Consider the following 20,176-nt stretch of genomic DNA (forward strand, 5'->3'; position numbering starts at 1 on the left):
AGGTCCCTTCCAGCCTTAATGTCTATGAAATCTACAAATGACCAGCTTGGACAGGGGCAGCAATCAAGGGCAGGGGTCTGGGAGGGGTAATAGGTTAAGTGCAAGGACCCTAGCATCTGCTGATGAAAGAGCTGGGACCTAGGCCTGGTCCTGTGTCCTGACCACGGTATCATTCAATGTGTTTGTTAACGATTTGGATGGTGGCATAGAAAGCTTCAAGTCTGCAGACAGCGTGAAACTGGGGGGGATGGTGAACACGGTGGAGAATTTGAGAGCAATTCAGAAGGCTCTCGACCGATAGGAAAGCTGAGCTAGAGCTGACCGGATGGAGTTCAATGCGGACAAATGAAGGGGCTGCATCTCTGGGGGAGTAATTGAAAACACAGATGCAAAATGGGGGACACTGGGCTGGATGCCAGTTCGAGGGAAAAGGACTTGAGAGTCTTGGGAGACCACAGGCTCAATATGAGTCTGCACTACGATGCAGCTGCACAAAAGGCAAATGGGGTTTGGCAAATGGGGTTTGGGCTCCATCAATAGAAGCATTCAGTGCAATTTGCAGGAGGTGATAGTGTCTCTCTACCCAGCCTCATCCGTGTATGGTGTGCAGTTCGGGGCGCCGCATTTTAAAAAGGATGTGGCGTAGTTTGAGAGGGTCCAGAGGTAGCAACAAAGATGATCAAAATGATCAAGGCCTTGGAAGATGAATCATATGAGGAGAGGCCAAAGGTGCTAGGCAGATTCAGCTGCTGGAAAGGCACTTAAGAAGGGACCTGATACCAGTCTTCAAGTACTTGAAGGGTTGCTATAGAGAAGAGGGAAAGCAGCTTTTTCTTTCTTGTTGCATAGAGGACATAAGCTAATGGCTTGAAGCTGCAGCAAGGTGGGTTTAGACTGGATATCTGGAAACTTCTTCACTGCTAGAAGAGACACCTAGGGAAGGGGTGTTCAAGCAGACATTGCACAGCTGGGGATGTTCTAGGCCTGTTTGTACCATGGGTATTTCCCAGGTTTCTGGGCTTTGCTAGGTGCTCCCATCCCACCTCCTTCCTTCTTCTGCTATATGTGTCAGGGTGTTTCTCAAGCATTGGGTGTTGGCTACTGCTAAGGCTGGGAACTTTGACCGGGCTGTGCCGATAATCCTGCTAGGAGCAAAGCTGGAGGGTCCTGGCTAGAGGGTCTTGCCCCTCCACTCAGAGTCAGACCCACACCATATTTGGGGTCAGGAAGGAATCTGACTCCCTGGTCAGACTGAGGGGTTTTGCCTTCCTCTGGACTCTACCTGGGACCTCTTGAGCATATACTGGCAACATTTCATAGAAGCAAGAAGTTGGCTGCTGCGATCCCCCTGCTTTACCTGTGGCACGTTCGAGTGTTAGGTCTGTTGTGCCAGGGTTGAGGGCAGTCTTATGTACATTTGACATTATGGCTGTCTGGGATGGTTTGGACAGGCCTGATCCTGCCTCCATCAGAGGGTTGGACTAGATGTGACCTCTGGAGTTCCCTTCCAGCCCCACTTCTCTATGTCTCTATGACCACTGATGCTCACGGCTTCTTCCTGCGTGCTGGATGCAGCAAGCTGGTTTCTGGGTACACGGGCAGCTGGCATGCAGAGTCCATGCAGGGATCAGGTGCTGGTATAACAAGTCATGGGGGCCTGAGCCACAGCTCGAGTGATACGGCACTGGGGGTGCAGATAACATGGCAGCAAAACTGCCACACACGGGCACAAGGTTTCCAGGGGCTTGTGCTCCTGGTAGTGGCTTGCCAACTGTGTGCAAGGGAAGATGAGGCCACACGTCAACTGGAGCTGTCCTGGGTGAGAAGGGCTTGCTGACGTGTCTCGCATCCATCCTGCCCCGCATCTCGGAGCTTGAAACCAGGATCTCAAAACATTTTTCCTGCTTTGCTTCCACTGGTATCTGCTAAAGGTTTGCCCACAGCACCCAGGAGTGGAGCGCAGCAGCCAGATTTATCAGCAAATTAATACAAATTTTAAAAAGTCTCCATAAAGAAGAGCAGAGTCCTCCTGTACCTCTTGTCTATTGTGCTCCCTGTCGCACATGGCTTTTGTGGCTTGCATGGAGGAGTAACATCTTCCCTCCACAGTCTTTTTTCTTGTCCCTTCAGTCTCTCTGCCCCAGTAACGTTCCCTCTTCTGGCGACAGTCGGAGAATACAAAACCGGGCAGATTTCATCTGCTTCCATCCGGACCATCCTACACCTTCCCTTCCCAGGCCTGCTCTCCGCTCGGTGCTGGTAACATGGGACACCTGAGTAAAAGCTGTGTAACCATTTTTTTTTTCATACAAAGGTCACAGGAAGGCAAAACAGATCCTGTGAAGTTCTGGATGGATTTCCTGAATGTCTCTATTTATTTGAGGTAGATCAGGCATATAGTTGGAGATGAATTTTGGGCATAAAGATGGCTTCTTGTGAAATGTGGCTTGCATTTAGCAAATATTAAATGATGGAGGTGCAAATGAGTCTTGATACCATGGTGCAAGGGTGGTGTGTATTACTGGCTTTGTTCATTTTTGCACATATCCATTTCCCCAGTATGTAGGCTCTCTTGTTCTGGTATGGTCTTGCATGTCTAGGCAGAGCTATTACAGCATTGGGAGGGTTTGTGTCTGCAGGGAAAGAAACCCCAAGAGCAGAAATATTAATGTCGGCAAAGACGCATCAAAAAGTGAAGGGTGGTGCTGGTCTCCCCACACATTGCCCCAAAGGGGACCCACAACTTTGACATGCCTATGCTGCACTAGGTATCAAAGCCATCATATGCCAGGCTTTGTAGGACATAACACCAACCTAGGGTCCGCTGCCCAACAAAAGCAGAGGAGTGGGAAGAACATGTAGGGATGTGTCAGGACAGCCAAGCTCTGGCAATCCCCAGCTGTTTCACTGGCCAGCACTACTTTGAGCTCCCCCGAAATGTGAGAGTCATTGACCCTGTGACCTGAAGGCCTCAGAGAGGAGGAGAAGGTCTCTGGGTTTCCAGGGATAAAGGTTGTAGCTGAGTTGGTCTAAAAGTACAAGCAGCCAGTGTGGCAGAACTAATATCGTTTCTTAGACCAACAAGACAGTTGCAAACAAAGTTTTGCTTTATTTGCAAGCTTTCAGGCACATGTGCCCTTCCTCAGGCATAGGAGACTGCAAAGATTGTAAAATTTTCTCCCAGGTAGAAATGAAAATTGATATTGTACAGGAGAGCTGGAGGGTGGTGGAAAGAAGTACCATTCAACATCCTGCTTGCCATCAGACACCTCTGAGGTGAATAGACTGCTCCAACTTGTATGCAAGCCTATTTTGCATAAAATGAACTTTTCCAGCCAGGAAAACTTCCACCACCCTCCAGCTCTCCTGTACAATACCAATTTTCATTTCTACCTGGGAGAAATTTTACACTCTTTGCATTCTCCTATGCCTGAGGAAGGGCACGTGTGCCTGAAAACTTGCAAATAAAGTAAGTTTTCTTTGCAACTGTCTAGCTGGTCTAAGAAAAGATATTGCCTCTACCATGCTGAATCTGGGTTTCCAGTGCACCTAAAAATTGACTTCTGTCACTGCCAGGCAGACTGACTTGCAACTGGGGGTCTCCTGCACTGCAAAGTGCAGGTAATTTGTAGTGTATCCTAGCTGGTGCAGAGAAGGCCTGAGGGCAGGGGTCTGTATTCTAGTTCCTCCTATAGGCTAAGCTCTGTGTTGCCACATCTTTATCACTGTTGCTATCGGGGCTGGCATGTGCTATGTTCAGCCTTTCCATCGGCTGTGCAGACATAACCCAAGTGCTTCCTGCTGAGAGACAGGCAAGCCCTGGCTTTGCTGTCTAATAATTCATGGTCTAACAGGCCACTTCCGACATTGTGTATGTTGGTGGCTGATTTGCAGGCAGGAAAAAGAGCCCTGTGAGATAAAGAATTGCCCCAAGCTCCGGTGGGTTGGGGAAGTGGGAAAACGAGCAGATCCCACAAGCTATCTTCTGCTCCATGAGACATTGTCATGCATGTGAGCTGGCCCCTGGGTCTATCCTAGCCATGACTTGAAACCTAGCTTGTTTCCATGGAATCTGGGGCCTGGTTTTTCCGACATCAGGGCACTTCCACGTCCAGCCCCCACCTCCCCTGCACTCTCCTCCCAGGGCCTTGCTGGCTTAAGTGTGCCGCAGGGCTGCTGTTCTTGGAGTGCGCAAGGCCATAATGAGATGCAAACGCCTCTCACCCCGGGGGGCATTTCTTCGGCTTGGTCCACGTGCTTCTTATTGTGATGCGGGGATGTTGTGGTTCCCTTGCACATCTTCTCATCGTCTGTCTGCATGGCAGCCTGCAGGGAAAGGAGCGGGGCAGTCAGGAGCCATGGCACTGAGCAGCCTGGAGGAGGGCGCATGGCTCTCTCAAGTTCTCTGGTCCTCACCAAAGTTGCTGTCGCTAGGGCTAGGATGTCACCCTAGTCTAGTCATTGCTGCCTCGCTGCTTCCCAGGTCAGGAAAGGGAGTGGGTGCTTTCACATGCAAGGAGCTGGGGTCATCCCCTGCCACTTTGCACACCGTACTCTCCTGTGGAGCTGGTGGCCTCCTCCCCACTGGCTGCGCACCGCGGGCCAAGAGGATTTGGCCACCCATGAACGCAAGGGAAACCTGACCCTTGTTTAGTGATCTGGTAGGATGGAAGGAATATGCTAGCTCCTTGGCAGACCCTCCCAGTGTGTGTGTGTGTGCATGTGTGTGTCTGTGCATGCTGGGGTGCCGTTCCTGGGTGGTGCAGTTGCCCCTGGACCCCTGGTAGAGGGCTGTGCTGGGATCAGATGGGGAGAGGACAGAGCTATGCTGTAGGCGTGCTGTCCCGGGCCCTGGGGTGCCCAGATTTGCTCTGTGGGGCTGATGCTCTGCCCTTTGCAGTCTCCTTGATGTTCTTGGCATGGACCTGGCCTGCCATGTTGAAGAACCAGTGGCTGCGGTCACAGCGCTGCCCTGGTAATTGTTATTCCCTCCCAAATCAGCAATCCTGTCCTCCCCCAATTCTGAGTTTACCCCCACCAGTCTGGAGAAGGAGGCATGTATCAGATAGATGTGCAGCCCAAGGGCTTGGGTCCTACCTGGTTCTGGGGTTGGACAGTGGCATAGATGGTCATGGGGTTCTCATTGTTCACAGCGTCATTCCCTTGTGACCTTTCTGGCTTCTTGGGAGCCTAAAGAAGAACCAGAATCCCCCCCCACCCCAGCCAAAACACCCATTAACGATGATCTTTGGGGAAGTTTGCAGCACAGGTGAGGATGGGATGGGCCACGGTACTAACGAAGGAGGCCAAGGCCTGGGGGAAGCCTGGCCAGGGTGCTGGGGTGGATGCTGGGTGCGAGACCCCACGCAGCTCAGGTCGAGGCCTGGTTCTGTTAGCTTGGCCCCTTTGCAATGGGAAAGCAGGGTGGCAGCAAAACATGACATTATGTTCAAGAGCCCCAGGCTTTTCCATTGCTGGGGCCAAGGGCTACCTGCTGCTCTGCCCAGGAATTTTCCAAAAAGGAGCTCATGAAAGCTTCCCGGAGGCTGCCACCACTAGGGAGAGCTCTGGCGTGGCTGGCATCTCCACCCAAGTTCATGGCTGGCATCCGCCCATCCTTGCCATTGCTCCGGCTGTGTCTCCCCAACCTGTTTGCCTGGTCTTGATTCCCCTGCAAAGACTCACCGAAGGATGAAAGCCGACTTGAGCGTAAAGCGTGGTGCTTTGTTGCTGTGCCTCTGCAAAGAGAAAGAAAGCAAAGTATGAGTGGAGCAGGCTCTGCTGCAGGTGGGTGCAAGGGAAAGGGGCCCTAGCTTCCTTGCGTGGGTTGGATTTGCTGTCCTCCCTGGGCCCAGCTCTGCCCACCAGCTCTCGCAGTCGGGCTGGGGATGGAAGTGAGGAGAGGAAGTGTGCCTCACTGCAGGTAACTGTTTTGTTCCAATACCTGCTGCACTGCGCATGAGTTCCTCCGTGGCCACGTGACACAGCACACGTGAGCGTCAGTTTTCATGCTCGTACGTGACCTGGCTAGGTCTTGACCCCAGCGTCTGCCTCCTTCATTTTTCTTTGCATTTTCAGTTTGACATCCAAGGGCTTTTATCTTTTCTCTCTCACTTTCAGCCCTAAACAGTTGTGCTGTGAAAACGGTTGTGGGGCTGGCCACACGGATGGGAACACAGTTTCCCCTAAGTGTGATCTTCCTTGTGGGCTGCTGTGCAGTTCTGAGTAGCAGCCACATCCCCCCTCTGAGGTAGCTGAATGACAGTAGTGGGGAAAGAAATGCCTGGGGTGTAGCTAGCCTGGGTCAACTGGCTGTAGTTCACACTGAAATCCTTCATCTATTCCAGGATGCAGGTTGTAGCCATGCTGGTGTGCAGGCAAAAATAATCAAAACTCTTGGGGAGGTGATATCTTTTATTAGACCAGTTAGATATTGCAAAAAAATGTTTTTATTTGCAAGCTTTCAGGGACATGCACCCTTCCTCAGACATAGGAGAGTGCAAAGATTGTAAAATTTCTCTTCCAGGTGGAAGGGCACATGTGCTCAAAAGCTTGCAAATAGATAGCTGCAAAACAATTTTTTTATTTGCAAGCTTTTGGGCACACGCACACTTCCGTCTGGGAGAAATTTTACAGTCCTTGCATTTTCCTATGCCTGAGGAAGGGCGCGTGTGCCCAAAAGCTTGCAAATATATATATTTATTTTTTGCAACTATCTAGTTAGTCTAATAAAAGAGATCACCTGCTTAGGAGTTCTGGCTATTTTCACCTATTCAAATCACCCAAGTCAACTGTTCATGAAAGCAGCTTTTTATTGTAGGAAATGTCAGCTTTGTTTGGTGCCCATCTACAAGAGTTGGTTTCAAAAGGGTGTGGAAGAGGAAACGAGATATACATTTTATTATCTACAGAGGCAGCCTGATAATGCATAGTGGGTTAAAAATGTGGCAACAGTTTCTTCCTTGCTCTGCTCTTCTTCCATTTAGCTTCTCAGATGCTCATGGAATCAGGGAAGAATCAGACTAGTCAGACCCTCAGGAGCTCACGTCTAGCGTAACTCAGAATCAGCCCCATCTAAACCGCCCTAGACAAAGGTTTGTCTCCTCTCATCTATTCTTTAAAAATGCCATGAACAAGCACAATTACCCTGCGCAGTGCCAGGAACTTCATCTTGCTCCAGGTATAACAGGGAACAAGAGCACTGCCAATGTCCTGCCCCTGTAGGACAAGGGATTGTGTCCAGAATGGCCGGAAACTGCAAAACTGCCTGCTTAGCCCCTGCTGATAGCAAGTGTCTGACCCAGAGGCTTCTTCAAAGTGGGAGCCACATGTGTGAAGCAGTTGTGTTTCTTCTGATGCTCCATGTCTCCCCGTCCTGCCTTGCAAGAGTGAGGCAAAGGGGTCAGCTTTGCTCTTGTCTTCAGAAGCAGCTGCATGAAAACGCTTGTTCTTGCTGAAAGCCGCGTGGTTCTGATTCTTCCGTGGCTCCACGAAACCCACCCTTAATTTCCAATAAGTCACTGTGCATGGAACAAGCCTGCTGTGTAAATCTCCGTTGCATCTCTCCAGTCTTTCCCTTTAGTCAGGGAGAGGGAAAAAACCCCAAACCCCTCTCCCTAGTCCCTTTGCCGTCTGTAAACTCCTTATGGCTTCCCAGTCCTGTCCTCTGATGGCTTTTTTTTTTGTCTGCGAGAGCTGTCTCTTTTCAGTTGGTGCCTTTTATACCGGATGGAAAGAAAATAGAAAGCAAGAAGAGATGAAGAGCCTTGGTGGGAGGATGCTGTGCAACATGCTGCAGTCTCCTGTGCAGGCTGGTTGTCCGCTGAGCTGTGCAGCTTTGCAGAAACAGAACAGCACCTGCTTCATAACCAGCTCCACCTGGGCATTAGGCCAGGGCCCTGCCTTCCTGGCCTGGCCACAGCTTTTGCATTCATCTCTCTAGTACTGAGCAGGGCTGGTAGCTCAGGCCCCACAGCTCACTCTTCAGGCCTCTGTGTGTCCAGTGAAAGCTGGGAGGTTGGAGCTGAGGGCTGTCAAGGGGGGAGGAGTGCCTGGCAGGGAAAGCAGGGAGCCTCCAGGCCTTGGGTGGGGCAAAGCAGAGATAAGAGGAGTTGCAAGGGGGCACAGCCAGTGGGTGCCGGCTGAGATGGGGGAGCTGATGGGGGCAGTGTCATCTCCACGCAGAAGCAAATGCACCCTGGAACGAGAAACCTCCAAGCACTGAGAGCATTTTTAATCTACAAGATGCTCCAAGCTTGTTATAGCTCATGGGACAAGGCTGAGCTGCTGGCTCCAGCTGTGCCCAAGCAGGAAGTTGCTGGGCACAGTTCCCTGGGTTTTGGTTCCACCTCTTTCCTCCTGCACTTGTGCAGCACCTGACACTGCCCGACCTTGACTGGAGCTGTAGGGGCTACTGCAATGGCAGCTGGTAAGACTAGAGGGCTGCAACGCTCCTGTCCAGCCTCAGACTCTGTTTCTTCCAAATTTGCACAGGGACAAGGGCTTGAACATTAGATTTTAACAGTAAAACATGCTGTGTGTGTGTGTGGTAGGGGGGGAGGCTGGGGATGAGAAGAGTCCATGGAGAGGGTTTTGGGCGGGGCAAGGGGAAGAGGGATATAATCTTACCTTTTTCATTCTCCTCTTTGAGGTTCAGATGTGCACCTGAGATGGAAAGAAAAGGCAGAGGTCAGATAGAGCACAGAGACAGCCCAAAGCAAGGCCACCTTTCTGCAGGGTCAGATATTTGGGACCATCTCCAACTCCACCCTGCACTACCCCTTGCCTAGTCACCCTCCCCTCCCCCCACAACCTTGAGCTAAAGGGGAAATGTGGATGGCAATAAGGGAAGTGGAAGAGGCCCAGCTGCAGCTATTCTGCTCGAGAATAACTTGAACCAATGCTGAAAGGCGCTGGAGATCAGCAGCAGTGTCCTCTGGGATTGCAAAGCCCAGCCCAGGACTTACTAGCCTGGCTCTTGGTGTCCTGGGCCTTTTGCTTCTGGTCCTAAAGGAGATGCAAACAGCTCCTTCATCCCCATGCTTCACTCTAGGACCAGCAGAACGAGCCTCCCCACATGGGAGCAAAGGGGCAGTGGGGTTGGGGCTCTGGCTGAAATGTCTTGTCTGCAGCTGGTGAGTGGAGGGGGGCCACGTAGGATGCTGCTGCCCTTTGCAAGCATAGCAGCAGCATTGCTTGGTCACAAGGCCTGCTGGAGCGCTGGGCCTTTGTAGTGACAAGGCAGCCCAGTAAGGCCCCAGGGGCAAGGACCTGCCCTTTGTTAACAAGTCTGCAGTCATGGGCACTTGTGCTAACCAGCCGCACCACACCTGGGTAGTTCCTTACCTTTCTTCTTCCTCCTGTACCATATGAGAGCAACGCTCACTAGGATGACAGCAACAATTAGAGCACAGACAATGGCAGCGATGGAAGAGGAACTCCCTTAAAACAGAAAACCCATAGTTCAGCGACACAGAAGAAAATGGTCCTGATCTGCAGCAGAAAAGCACATTCCCCAGCCCCCAAGCAGGACAGAGGTGGGGCTGCGAGCTGGCTTTCGATACCCTGTCCCCAGGAGCCATCAGTAACTTGCAGAATCCCTTCCCCTGCCTACAGAGACCCAAGCGGCCGGTGGCTGACTCACGGGGCTGGAGAGGTCTACAAATAACATGTGCACTTCCATCGTTAGTGGACAGGGCATGGTTAGCTGAAGGGAAAGCTCACCTTTATTGCACAAACTGTTTTTTTTTAAAGAAATGTTTCATATTTCAAGCCAAATCAGCCAAATAAAGTCCAAACCTTTGGGTCAGTCCAGAACCATAAGTGGCCCTACAACCAGCAAACATCCTCCACCCCCACCAGGGGCTTCAGATATTTCTAATGTCTTTTGGCAGGCATCCTATGTGCAGGCCCAAGCCTGGAGGCTTGGGGTTCAGATGCCCCCAAGTTTCGCCTGCCCTCAGCCATGGGTGAAGGAGCAAGCTAGGGAGGAGCCTCCCATTTCCATAAAGTGAGCATTAAGCCCCAACACCTCAGTGGGTACTAAACTACGCCAGATGAACAGTTATCCCTGGGAACGCTTAAGGAAAACTACCTTCTTGACCCAGATATGTGGTGTTTCCCCTGCCAAGTAAGGGCCAACCAAAAGTGCCTTTATTGCACGAACAAGTTTAATGCCATAATTTGAACCTCTGACTGTTGGGGCCAATGCGTGTTTGAGCATACTGGTGTCATACAGGTGTCAGTGGGCTTAGGGTGAGCAGTGATGGGGAAAGCACACAGCGCTGGTGGTATTTCACTTTGAGCTTAGCAGACATGAGGAAGGAGTCAGTGCAGCGATGCAGGTCATCCCCTCCCAGGATCACGTCCCTATGCTTTATGCTACTCCGAGGCCTTTCAGTGCTTTGGCTCTGTAGTGGATCACGCCAATAGCTGGAATCATTTTTCCCTTTATATAACAAGGTTGCTGTCTTAGCCATTATATTTTCTAGTGGATCAGAGGGTTTTCTTCCTTTGTACTTGATTCCATCCCCAGCTGCTGGAAAACAGGACAGTCAGCACCAAAGTCAGTGGAGCTATTTTATGCATGCCGGAATTAGGCCCTTTTGTATTACCAACCCCAAATATCCAGGTACCATGTGGTGTGAATAAGAAGGGTCTATTTTCTTTTGCCATCAGAGTCTTAAGCTCTTTAATGGTCATGTTTGTAAGCTTTTATCCACAGCCCCAGGGGCTGGGAGCTGATTTCGGGTGGGATTCTTGCTTAAGTCCAGGCTGTCGAGAGCTGCGGGTGGCACTCTACATAGTGTGCTGATATTATGAGAGTTGATAATACCTGGATCCGGACCACTGAGAGAGCAAGAGGCAGTTGAAAGCAAATGAGATGGTAGCTCACCAGGACTGTGCGCGGAGCTCGTGGAATTTGCTGTCGTTCGTATGGTAAAGGGAGACATGGGGAAAGAACAGGGATAATGGAGTGAGTGTTTCTGCAAGGGGGCTGTTCCCTAAACGGGTCCATGTGACTCCCCCGCCCACACTTCCACACCAAAATAGAGAAACAGGCAGAGGAAGAGAACTGGTGGCAGTCAGTTTGTTCTCCCTGGTTCTGAGTAAAGGAGGGGAAGCCAGTGGCTGGCTCTTCTTCCTCCTGCGGTGGGACGAGAGCACTGCCAGGCACCGTCTCCTCTTGCTGGGATCCTCCATCTCCAGCCTTGATGACTCTTTGCTTCATTTGCAAACAGTCTCCATTGCAGTTACCCCCATGTGATTGGCACCCAGGTCTCAGCCTGGGCCAGGGTCTGAGCAAAGCTTTCCCTATGCGACTGTGTCCATCTGCATTTCCACCCATCTGTGCCCCGGCAGAGGTATGTACCCTGCTTCTTTTGCTACCCACTCTCACTGCGAGCTTTGAGTAGGGCACAGAGGGCTGTCTGCTTTCCAGTCTTGCATAAACAGCCCCAGGTCCAATCTGTAGCCCCAAAAGGATAAACCAAGCCAGCTTACAGCCCTTCCAAACCCAAAACCGAGGTTTTTTTGCATGATGGTAGATTCTGTGGGCCAAAGCTTGGGTTAATTGATTTACATGCTCTGGGTGGAGGCAGAGGAGGGAGGTGAGCCATGCAATGCCTGGTTCTGGAAATGCTTGAAGTGTTAAGAGCCAAGCAAAGAGAAGAATGTCCCTCCAGCAGGAAATCTGTTTGCTTTCATCCCACAGCTGGATGAAAGGCTGCCATGCCCAAACCTTGCAGACTCCCAAAGAAAGTTGCATTCTGTGACTGAGCAAGGTTGATGTTTTTTGGATCCAAAGGGAATCTCCTGACCTGCCCTGAAGCACGAATTGTGGTGCCTTGGACACTAAATTACATCTGCCCATGGGTGCTGAAATGCCCCCGGGGGTTGCAGTCCCAGTACCTCAAGCCCTCTGTACTCACAGTGAAGTCAGCTCTCTATTTGAAGGTCACTTGCTATGATGCACCCCAGCTGTGTTACTCCCATAATGCATCAGTTGGGTCCATCAGCAGTGCATTATGGGAGAAGTGATCCAGGTCATAGGGGAGAACAGGTCTTATGAAGCTTTCCAGCAGTGACCTCATAAGATATCATAGTGTCCAGTTGCACTTTGACATCAGGCTGATTTAACACCCCATCTGGGTTTCCCCCAGTAAAAAATGAATCATCACAGAAAACCCCCAGATCTATCATAAACCTTCAATTTTGCAGAAACTGCATTTTTGGCCAGGTTGATTTTGATTGAAAACTCCAGGCCAGCAGTGCCAAACACCTTGAGAAACACGACCTTTACAACCCAGTCAGAGCGAGGAAGGGCCAGACTTGAGCTCCAGCTGCTTCTCTGCAGGTCTAGCCTTGGCCCCTGGGTCCAATCAAGTCCTGAGGCCTGAACATTTGAATCATGGGCTTACACTGAATCTCCTGCTTCCTCCAGGTGTAAAGAAGTCTGTCTGCTTGTTCAGTCCCTGTTAAAGAAGCTGCTACCAAGTTAGCTTCTTAGGACAATAGTGAGCCCTTAGGGGAAGATTTCCATTGCCTTCTTAGTGATAACTGATTTATTATGGGCCTGACTCTGCTATTGCCTGGGAAGATCTGAGCATGGCAGCTTGGAGATTGGGCTTTTGACTTTGTGGATGCTTCTGTGGATGTCCTGCACTTTAAAAAAGAAAAAAAGAAGTCTGATATACAAGGAGTTACCTGCACAAAGGGCCTCGACTGAGGCCGTGGTGGAGCTGTTGCTGACGGGGTTGTGCACTGTGCACGTGACGTTTACTGGAAGATCTGGGTGAGAGATGACCACGGTGGATCCTCGAGCAGTCGTATTGGGGGGCTGTGGGGGGATCCAGCTGTAGGTCACGTTGTCGCCTCTGCTGGGGACGGTGCAGCTCAGGGTGATGTTACAGAGCTCATTCGCACAGCTCTGGGCATCGCAGTGAATCGTGGGCTGGGGCAGCCGCTCTGCAGGGAGAGGGAAGGAACCGAAATGGGAGGATACAGGTGTGAATTGAAGAAAACAGCACCCTGCCGTCCCGCCAGCATCTCCCTGAGACCCTCCCGGGAGAGCAGAGTCCCTGAGAGCACCAGGTGACAGCAGACAAGAGCGAGGCCTCTCAGCCCCCCTCAGGCGATGCTGGATGGGCCCTGTAGGAGCCCCTGGGGGTGGAAGACCCCCGCAGGGACGTGTGCGGTGTGAGATGCCCCTGAGGACCGAGATGTCTGTGCAGGGCTCCTTGCTCACAAATATCCACACTCGTGAGCTCTTAGATGGGAGGGGACAAGGGCACTGCACAAGGCGCATTTACTCCGGCCGCAGCTGTAAGACCCAGAGCCCGGATCTGCCCGGTGCCCCCGCTCGGCTGAGGTGTGGGTGCGGCAGAGACTGCTCCCCCGGAGCGGGCACAAGCCCGAGCGCTCGTCCTGCCCCTTCCACGGAGCGGGGTTCACTTCCCTGCGGGGTATCCATCCCCATCCCTGTGCCCGTCCAGACAGGCAGAATAACCAGGCTGCTGCATTTCAACCGCAGGGGAGAGAGAGACACGGAGACTCCGCGGGCAAAGACTGTTTCACTCTGACACTGTCAAGTTACCTTTGGTAGAGATAAAAGAGCAAACGAAGACACAAAACCCAGCACTCACCGTAGACCCGCAGTGTGAAGACCCGGGTAAACTGGGTCTTATCCATGCTGACTGTAGCTGTGTAGGAGCCACCGTCCTCCGGCCTCAGGTCCGTGATTTGCAGCGAGAGGCCGTTGTTGGGGACACGCAGGCGGCCCCTATAGCGCCTGTCTGACACAACCACGCTCGGGGGGTCTCCTGGTACCACAATTGCTAGACTCCTTGTGCCAATCGTCCAGCCAATGTTATCCAATGTCTCCCCCGCCGGGATGTCGAGAGGAAACGTGACCGTGTCCCCCAGGGTCCTGACCAGCTCTGTCAGGGCTGTCTTTGAACCTGCTCCCCACCATCCTGCACCTTGAAAAGGAACAAAGTAGCATTTAGGATGACTGAGGTCAACCCCATCACAGACAAAAGCATTTCCTCAACCCAAACCTGGTGAAACCTGCCCCAGAGACCACGAGCAACATTTTATTCCTTCTCCTCGCAACAGAGCATCCTCTCTGAACTCCTTCCATGCACATACAACTCCTTACTGTGCTACATGTGATGTGATGTAGGATTGGTTATTAACTTCTATTATTGCAATGCCAAGCATTGTGGCCCCCGGTCTGCTAGAGCCCTGCCCCAGAGCTTTTGCAATCCAAGTATAAGACAAGAGGCAAGGACAAGGCGGCAGCAGGACCTTGATCAGTGGTGTGGGCAGCCGTGACGGCATGTCGGCAGCCTGAGAGTTTCACTGGCATCAGGGTGAAGGCAGGCAGCAAGGAGGGATGTGAAAGGGTGTGTTTGTGGGTGTTTAGGGGAGCAGCTTCGAAGTGTCAGAGCAGCAGCTTGAATATTTGCCAAGTGATGCTAGAATCTGGCATTATGGGTTGCTTAAAGTTGGACCCAGCCCTTCAAACTGGAACGAGGGCGGATGGACAGGTGGAGCAGGTACTCTCCTAATGCACTACTACCTCTTTCCCTCCATGCCCCTGTCTCCTCAAAAGCTTCCCTCTTCCTCAACACCTCTTTAGAGCCTGGAGCACATTTTCTGCAGTCCTGGTCGCTGAGGGTTCGTAGGCGAGCAGGGACACACCTCACATTGCATTGGGAAACAGACGGTGAACATATAAAGGTCTAGCAAAGTGGTCAGATGGGAACATAGGCAGACAAGGTCCTTTGGAGAAATGTGATGTCTTGTATTGGTCCAACTACACGTTTGGAAAAATTGTTCTTTGCAAGCTTTCAGGTACAAACACCCTTCTTCAGGCAAAGGGAAAGTTTGTAGTTGTATTGTGCTCTTGTGGATGGGATGGAGACTATTGCCAGATGGGAACGGGCATTTTGCAATTAGAGCAAGAAGCCTGGAGCCTCGGGCACTCCAGATGACCTGGGAGGGGATTGTGGACCCCTGGGGCATGATACAAGCCTGGGCACTGCCAGGAACTGGGCTAGATTCCCCAGTCTGCCAAGTTCACTTCCGTGCTGTGCCCATGGGAACCACAGAAACCCCTTGGAGAAGCCCCCCTGAATTGGGCAAATCCCTGCTGGTACCAAGTTGCAGATGGCTCTCATCTTTGCTGCACCAGCAGTGGGAGAGGTGGGACAAGCCAGGGCTGGAGGTGGGTCAGGGGGAGGTGAGGAGGCATGTCAAGGGAGGACAGAGGGTAGAGCAAGGCTCTGCCGTGCCCACTGCCCTGGGCAGCTTTATCCTCCCCTCACTCTGACTGCTTTAAAATCTGGGATCAGCCCCTAGCCAGCCCCTGCCCCTACTCCAGATGAATCCCCATGAAGTCTTCCAGATGTGAGAGGCAAGCAGATCTCCTGGTGAGGATGAATGACCTGTTGCCTCTGTTCTCAATACACACGTAGTAACACACTGGCATTGCAAAACTCTTAAATTGTCTTCAGAGCTGCACAGGAGATAGCCAAGAGTCCAAAACTTCCTGTGGTCTCTGCACATTTTGATGAGAAACTGCAGATTATAACCTCTCATGGGAGTGGCTAACAAGAAAACCCACATAGTCTGCTTTTCAGCGAAGACAAATATGTTTGATCTCCTGTGCTTTTATCATGTGGGTCATAAACCCTGCCATAACTGGAAATATGAGACTGAACCCTTTTCTTCTCTACCTGCTTGTAGCTTCTGCAGTTCTGCAAGCTGTAAACAGATGGTTGTTAACAGTAGCAATTGCTCCCAGCGTCTGGTCACAGGGGTATTCTCATAGTAAGATGCTTTATGAACAAAAGGTATCAGCATCCATCCAGCTGGTTATGTCAGTGCAATGGTCCTGGTCCTGAATGGTTTGCTAAGATCAGAGGCAAAGTTATTTCATGCCTTGCCCTCTCCCTTCTGCATCCATCTCACCTTCTCGTTCCCTACCTGCACTTAGGAGTTTGATGGTTATTCACAGCAGGAGCGATCATTCAGATCAGATCTCAGATTAACTTAGACCCTGTGTCTTGCAGGGGTGGATATGAAAATAAGAGGGTGGGAAGTCAGAGCCTGGTTTTCCCCTGTTTCACACCAAGCCTGATGGGTAGCCTGAAACCTTCCTGCTTTGCATCTATTTTGTTAAGGGGAATGGAGCAACTTCTCTGCAGAGAAGCAGGAACAGGAACTAATCCTCAGCATTTCTGCTGAAACAGGTGAGAGACCTCCCTGGGAGAAACACCAGAGAAGTGGTCCTGGTGAGAAAACCCAGGGTGATAGAGGCCACAGCTAAGTCCTTGCTCTGGCTATTTCCTATACAAAGCACGAGTGCACAGGCCAGAGAGTTGTAGAGGTATAAGACGACCCTAGAAACATCCCTGCCAATAAATACTGGCGCAAAGGCTTTTGTCTCCATCCCTTGGGTACAAACTCTCCTTTGCCTGGTCTGCTTGGAGCCTAAAGTCTTCAGGGTAGATGTCTTTGTGAGATCTGAGCAGAGTACTAGTGCTCGTGGGATGCAGATAAATGCCTTCAACCATCACAGGAGGCATCAGTCGGTGCTGATGTCATCAAGCCCTGATGTGATGTCATGGTGCAGTGATTCCCCATGTAATGGCAGGGCCTCTGGACTAGCATTTTGAGCAAATTAAGGGCAAGTGGATGCTAATGATGATGTGACTGGAGTCAGAGGGAAAAGATGGAAGTTTTGATCCTGCCCTGACTTCCACCTTGGATGAAGCACAACCCTTTGTCCTCAGACACGTTTAGGTGCCCAAATACCTGTGGGCATTGGGGTTTGCGTGACAGCAATGTGCTAGCATGCCTTATTCACCAGCGTGGCTCTGCTGACACCTGCCCCCCTCACCCACGTGTTATGCCTGTTTCACACTTCATACCTATAAATGACAACCCAAAGCGGGGTGGAAAATTGAGCTCAGATGAGAAATAACTCCTTACACCCGCAAGAAATAACTTGCAGGTGTAAGGAGCAGTGGTCACCACTAAGGGCGGTGAGCAGTCAGTGTTGCGTCCCGAAGAACGTCAGCATCAGCCTCTTAGGAAAAAGAAAGGCAGCGTGTGTACCCTGACTACGATGGTTTTCCTTCCTCTTCGGCTATGACGACAGCTCTTCCTTTTCTATCGGACTTTCTGGAACTGCACAAAGCTTCCATGGGGGTTGCACCCACAGCCTTGTCCATGACTCAGGTGGAGCTATGCTCACCCTCCGGGGCTGCATCCGGCTGGAACCACTGTTGAGTCCCTCTCTGCTTTCAAATGGTATCATTGCTGAGCCTGTCCATGGCTTCAGGGATCTCCATCCCTTAAGGCAGCAGTTAAAGCCCCTCAGTTCCCATAGAGCCCAGTAGCTGCCATGGGGCAGTATGACATGAGGCCACAATTTGGATGGGAGCATTAATACCATACCAGGTATGGTTAGGAAGATGAAGCCAGAATGCTTTGGAGGAGGACACTGGCCCATGGACAGCCCAGGTCATAGGACAGATCTGGCAGGGCAGCAGGGCCGGGTGCCCCTTTAGGGACTGACTGGGTCAGCAAAGGGCTCAGACGGGAGAAAGTGTACAATATATAACTGTATAACTACATGTACACCACACAACTGGACAACTATATATACACTGTACAACTATATAATATCTGTGCCTTCTGCAGACCCAATCCCCCTTCCTCTGGTGTCAGGGACAGCCTCTCCACTGGACTGGCTGCACAGGCAGTGGCTCAGGCCTGCTGGTCAATCTGCGATAAGTGCTGTAGCAGACCACAGGCTGTGGCAGGGTTTCCGTAGAAGGAACAAGTTGCTATATTAATACACGGTTCTTCCCCTGAGAATTTTCTGTGAAAATGTTCTTCAAATGTGGCAGCATACAGACATGTATTCTAGCCCTCCTCTGCTCTGAAACCCACCACATTTGAAGATATCCAGACAGCTGCAGTCCCTACAACGGCAAACTCATTGTTTCTGTGACAGCCACGCCATCCAGTATAATTCAACGGGGAAAGCCCTAAACCTTGTCCCCTCTTGCAGAAAGCAAAAAAAGCTAAAATATCTCCCCCACCCCCTCCCATGGTCAAAACTCATCAGCCAGACACTTCTGGAAACAATTATATATATATCTATATATAGATATAGATAGATAGATAGATATAGATATAGATAGATGGATCTATTGATTATATCGATTTATATCTATCTAGATATTTTAAATAAATATAAAACCTGGCTTACATATGTATGTATATGTGTGTGTGTGTACACACACACACACACACACACACACACACACACACATACATAAGCCAGCTTTGCGACTGAATTCCATGCCTGACTTAGTGACCTATTTGTCTCAATTCCTGGTCCGTGATGCAGGGCCAACAATGCCGCAGATTCCCAGATCACAGATTCTGTAATAGGTGAATATTTTAGGCACAAGGTGATCAGAGCAGCCTGGTGTACAAGGGATATATTTCCAAAAGTTTTGTCAGGATGATGCTACATAAATTACCTAATGGCTTAACAGCAGCCTGTATAATGAACTCAGTCAATAATAGCAATCAAAAATCAATCATCTGCTGCCGCAGGATATAGTTGATGCCTCTCATTAATAATCTAGGGTTGGGCTAGGTCCTGGCACTGGCTGTAGCCTCGCACAATCCACACCCCTGGCAAACTCCAAATTAAAAAGCAGGTTGGATTTTTGCCCATGTGCCCGTTCCAGAACCCTGCTCCTCTCAGAGAAGCCACCTGCTAATTTCCAGCCAAATTTATTCACAACCACTTTATGCCCCTTTCCAGCCCCAACTGCATCATCCCAGTCAAAGATATGTCTAGCTGGGCCTTAAAAACCTCCAGGGATGGGGATGCCACCACCTCTCTAGGTAGCCTGTTCCAGTGCTTCACCATCCTCTTAGTGAGAGTTTTTCCCTAATATCCAACCTCAATTTTCCTTGCTGCAATGTGAGCCCATTGCTCCTTGTTCTGTCATCTGCCCCCACTGAGATCAGTCCAGCTCCATCCTCTTTGAAGACACCCTGCAGGGAGTTGAAGGCTGCTATGAAATCCCCCCTCAGTCTCCTCTTCTCCAGACTAATTAAACTCAGTTCTCTCAGCCTCTCCTCACAAGACATATGCGTCAGCCCCACTAACTATTTTCCTTGCCCTCTGCTGGAGTCTCTCCAACGTGTCCACATCCTTTCTGCAGTGGAGGCACAAAACTGGACACGGGACTCTAGATGTTGCCTTCCCAGTGCTAATAGAGGGGGAGAATCACTTTTCTTTATCTGCTGGCAACGCTCCTACCAATGCAGCCGAGGACACTGTTAGTCTTTGCAACAAGGGCTCACTGCTGGCTCCTATTCAGCTTCTTGTCCACTGTCAACCCCAGGTCCCTTTCTGCAGAGTTGTTACCCAGCCAGTTGGCCCCCAGCCTGTCCCAGTGCATGGGATTGTTTTATCCCAAGCAAAATTTCATGCAATTGGCTTAGTGGGGCCAATTGACGTTGTAGTCCAAACCCGCTCCGTGGAGAGGTGAAGTACTTGCTGGAAGGGAGGTTTGTCATCCAATACAGGCAACACTGAGCTGTCTGCCCAGGGTTGTCCAGCCCAGATCAGTGCCAATTAACCATGTAAAATACACTGGAAAGAAAAACCTCTCCCATCCCCTTGAGCTCCATGCTTACCTGCTATGCATAACAGAAAGCCAAACCAGAAATGTCGGCACAGCTCCATTGCTGCACGCTCTGTGCTGTGTGCTTGTAGTTCTCACTTCCTCCCACCACAGTATCATGAATAGTCATAGAGCTATGACATTTAGGTCTCCTCCCACAAATACTACCCTCACCTTTTAGTTTACACACATCCCATCCATCGCCCCACCAAGGCCCGGGACCTACTGGTCAACCTCCTCCTGGCGCTGGCCAAGCTTGTCATCTGGTGGTCCAGGAAGGAGGCTCTGGCCGGGAAGGCTCCTGGAGACCTCGGGGCGTTTTTCCTCGGTGTCCTTCATGCGCGTCTCCCAGCGGAGTACCACTGAGCAGTAGCCGCTGGCGAGCTCCCTCAGTTTGCGAGCTGGTGGGCGCTGTCCAGGGTGCTCTGCTCGGTGTCCCCCGGGGGAGCACT

General features: G+C 51.0%; 1 protein-coding gene and 1 long non-coding RNA gene across 3 annotated transcripts; both read right to left on the reverse strand.

Annotated features, from left to right (window-relative positions):
* Positions 1–2,295: 2,295 nt before the first annotated feature.
* On the reverse strand, positions 2,296–8,671 carry LOC109303223. 2 transcript variants are annotated; one of them, XR_002099044.1, is made up of 5 exons: positions 8,629–8,671; positions 5,686–5,738; positions 5,098–5,190; positions 4,225–4,326; positions 2,296–2,633 (listed from the first exon to the last, which is right to left on the reverse strand). It is a non-coding gene; the product is annotated as an uncharacterized LOC109303223 (long non-coding RNA). The 2 variants fall into 2 exon arrangements; XR_002099033.1 differs by lacking the exon at positions 8,629–8,671 and having other exon boundaries at positions 5,686–6,401.
* A 3,908-nt stretch (positions 8,672–12,579) lies between these two features.
* On the reverse strand, positions 12,580–19,836 carry LOC109303153 (SLAM family member 5-like). Its single transcript, XM_019525308.1, has 3 exons — positions 19,738–19,836; positions 13,644–13,979; positions 12,580–12,966 (listed from the first exon to the last, which is right to left on the reverse strand). Exons 1-3 carry the CDS (start codon positions 19,784–19,786, stop codon positions 12,584–12,586), a joined length of 768 nt encoding a protein of 255 aa, XP_019380853.1. The 5' UTR covers positions 19,787–19,836; the 3' UTR covers positions 12,580–12,583.
* Positions 19,837–20,176: the final 340 nt, after the last annotated feature.

This window comes from Gavialis gangeticus, unplaced genomic scaffold (genome assembly GCF_001723915.1).
Source record: "Gavialis gangeticus isolate Ggan-Ray unplaced genomic scaffold, GavGan_comp1, whole genome shotgun sequence".
NCBI lineage: Eukaryota > Metazoa > Chordata > Crocodylia > Gavialidae > Gavialis > Gavialis gangeticus.

Excerpts from the sequence above, each read along its gene's own strand:
- LOC109303153 (XM_019525308.1), bottom strand. The coding sequence starts at position 19,786 with ATGGAGCTGTGCCGACATTTCTGGTTTGGCTTTCTGTTATGCATAGCA. Across the intron at positions 13,980-19,737 it reads CTTTCTGTTATGCATAGCAG|GTGCAGGATGGTGGGGAGCA; the intron begins GTAAGCATGGAG and ends TTCCTTTTCAAG. Across the intron at positions 12,967-13,643 it reads CTTCACACTGCGGGTCTACG|AGCGGCTGCCCCAGCCCACG; the intron begins GTGAGTGCTGGG and ends CTCTCCCTGCAG.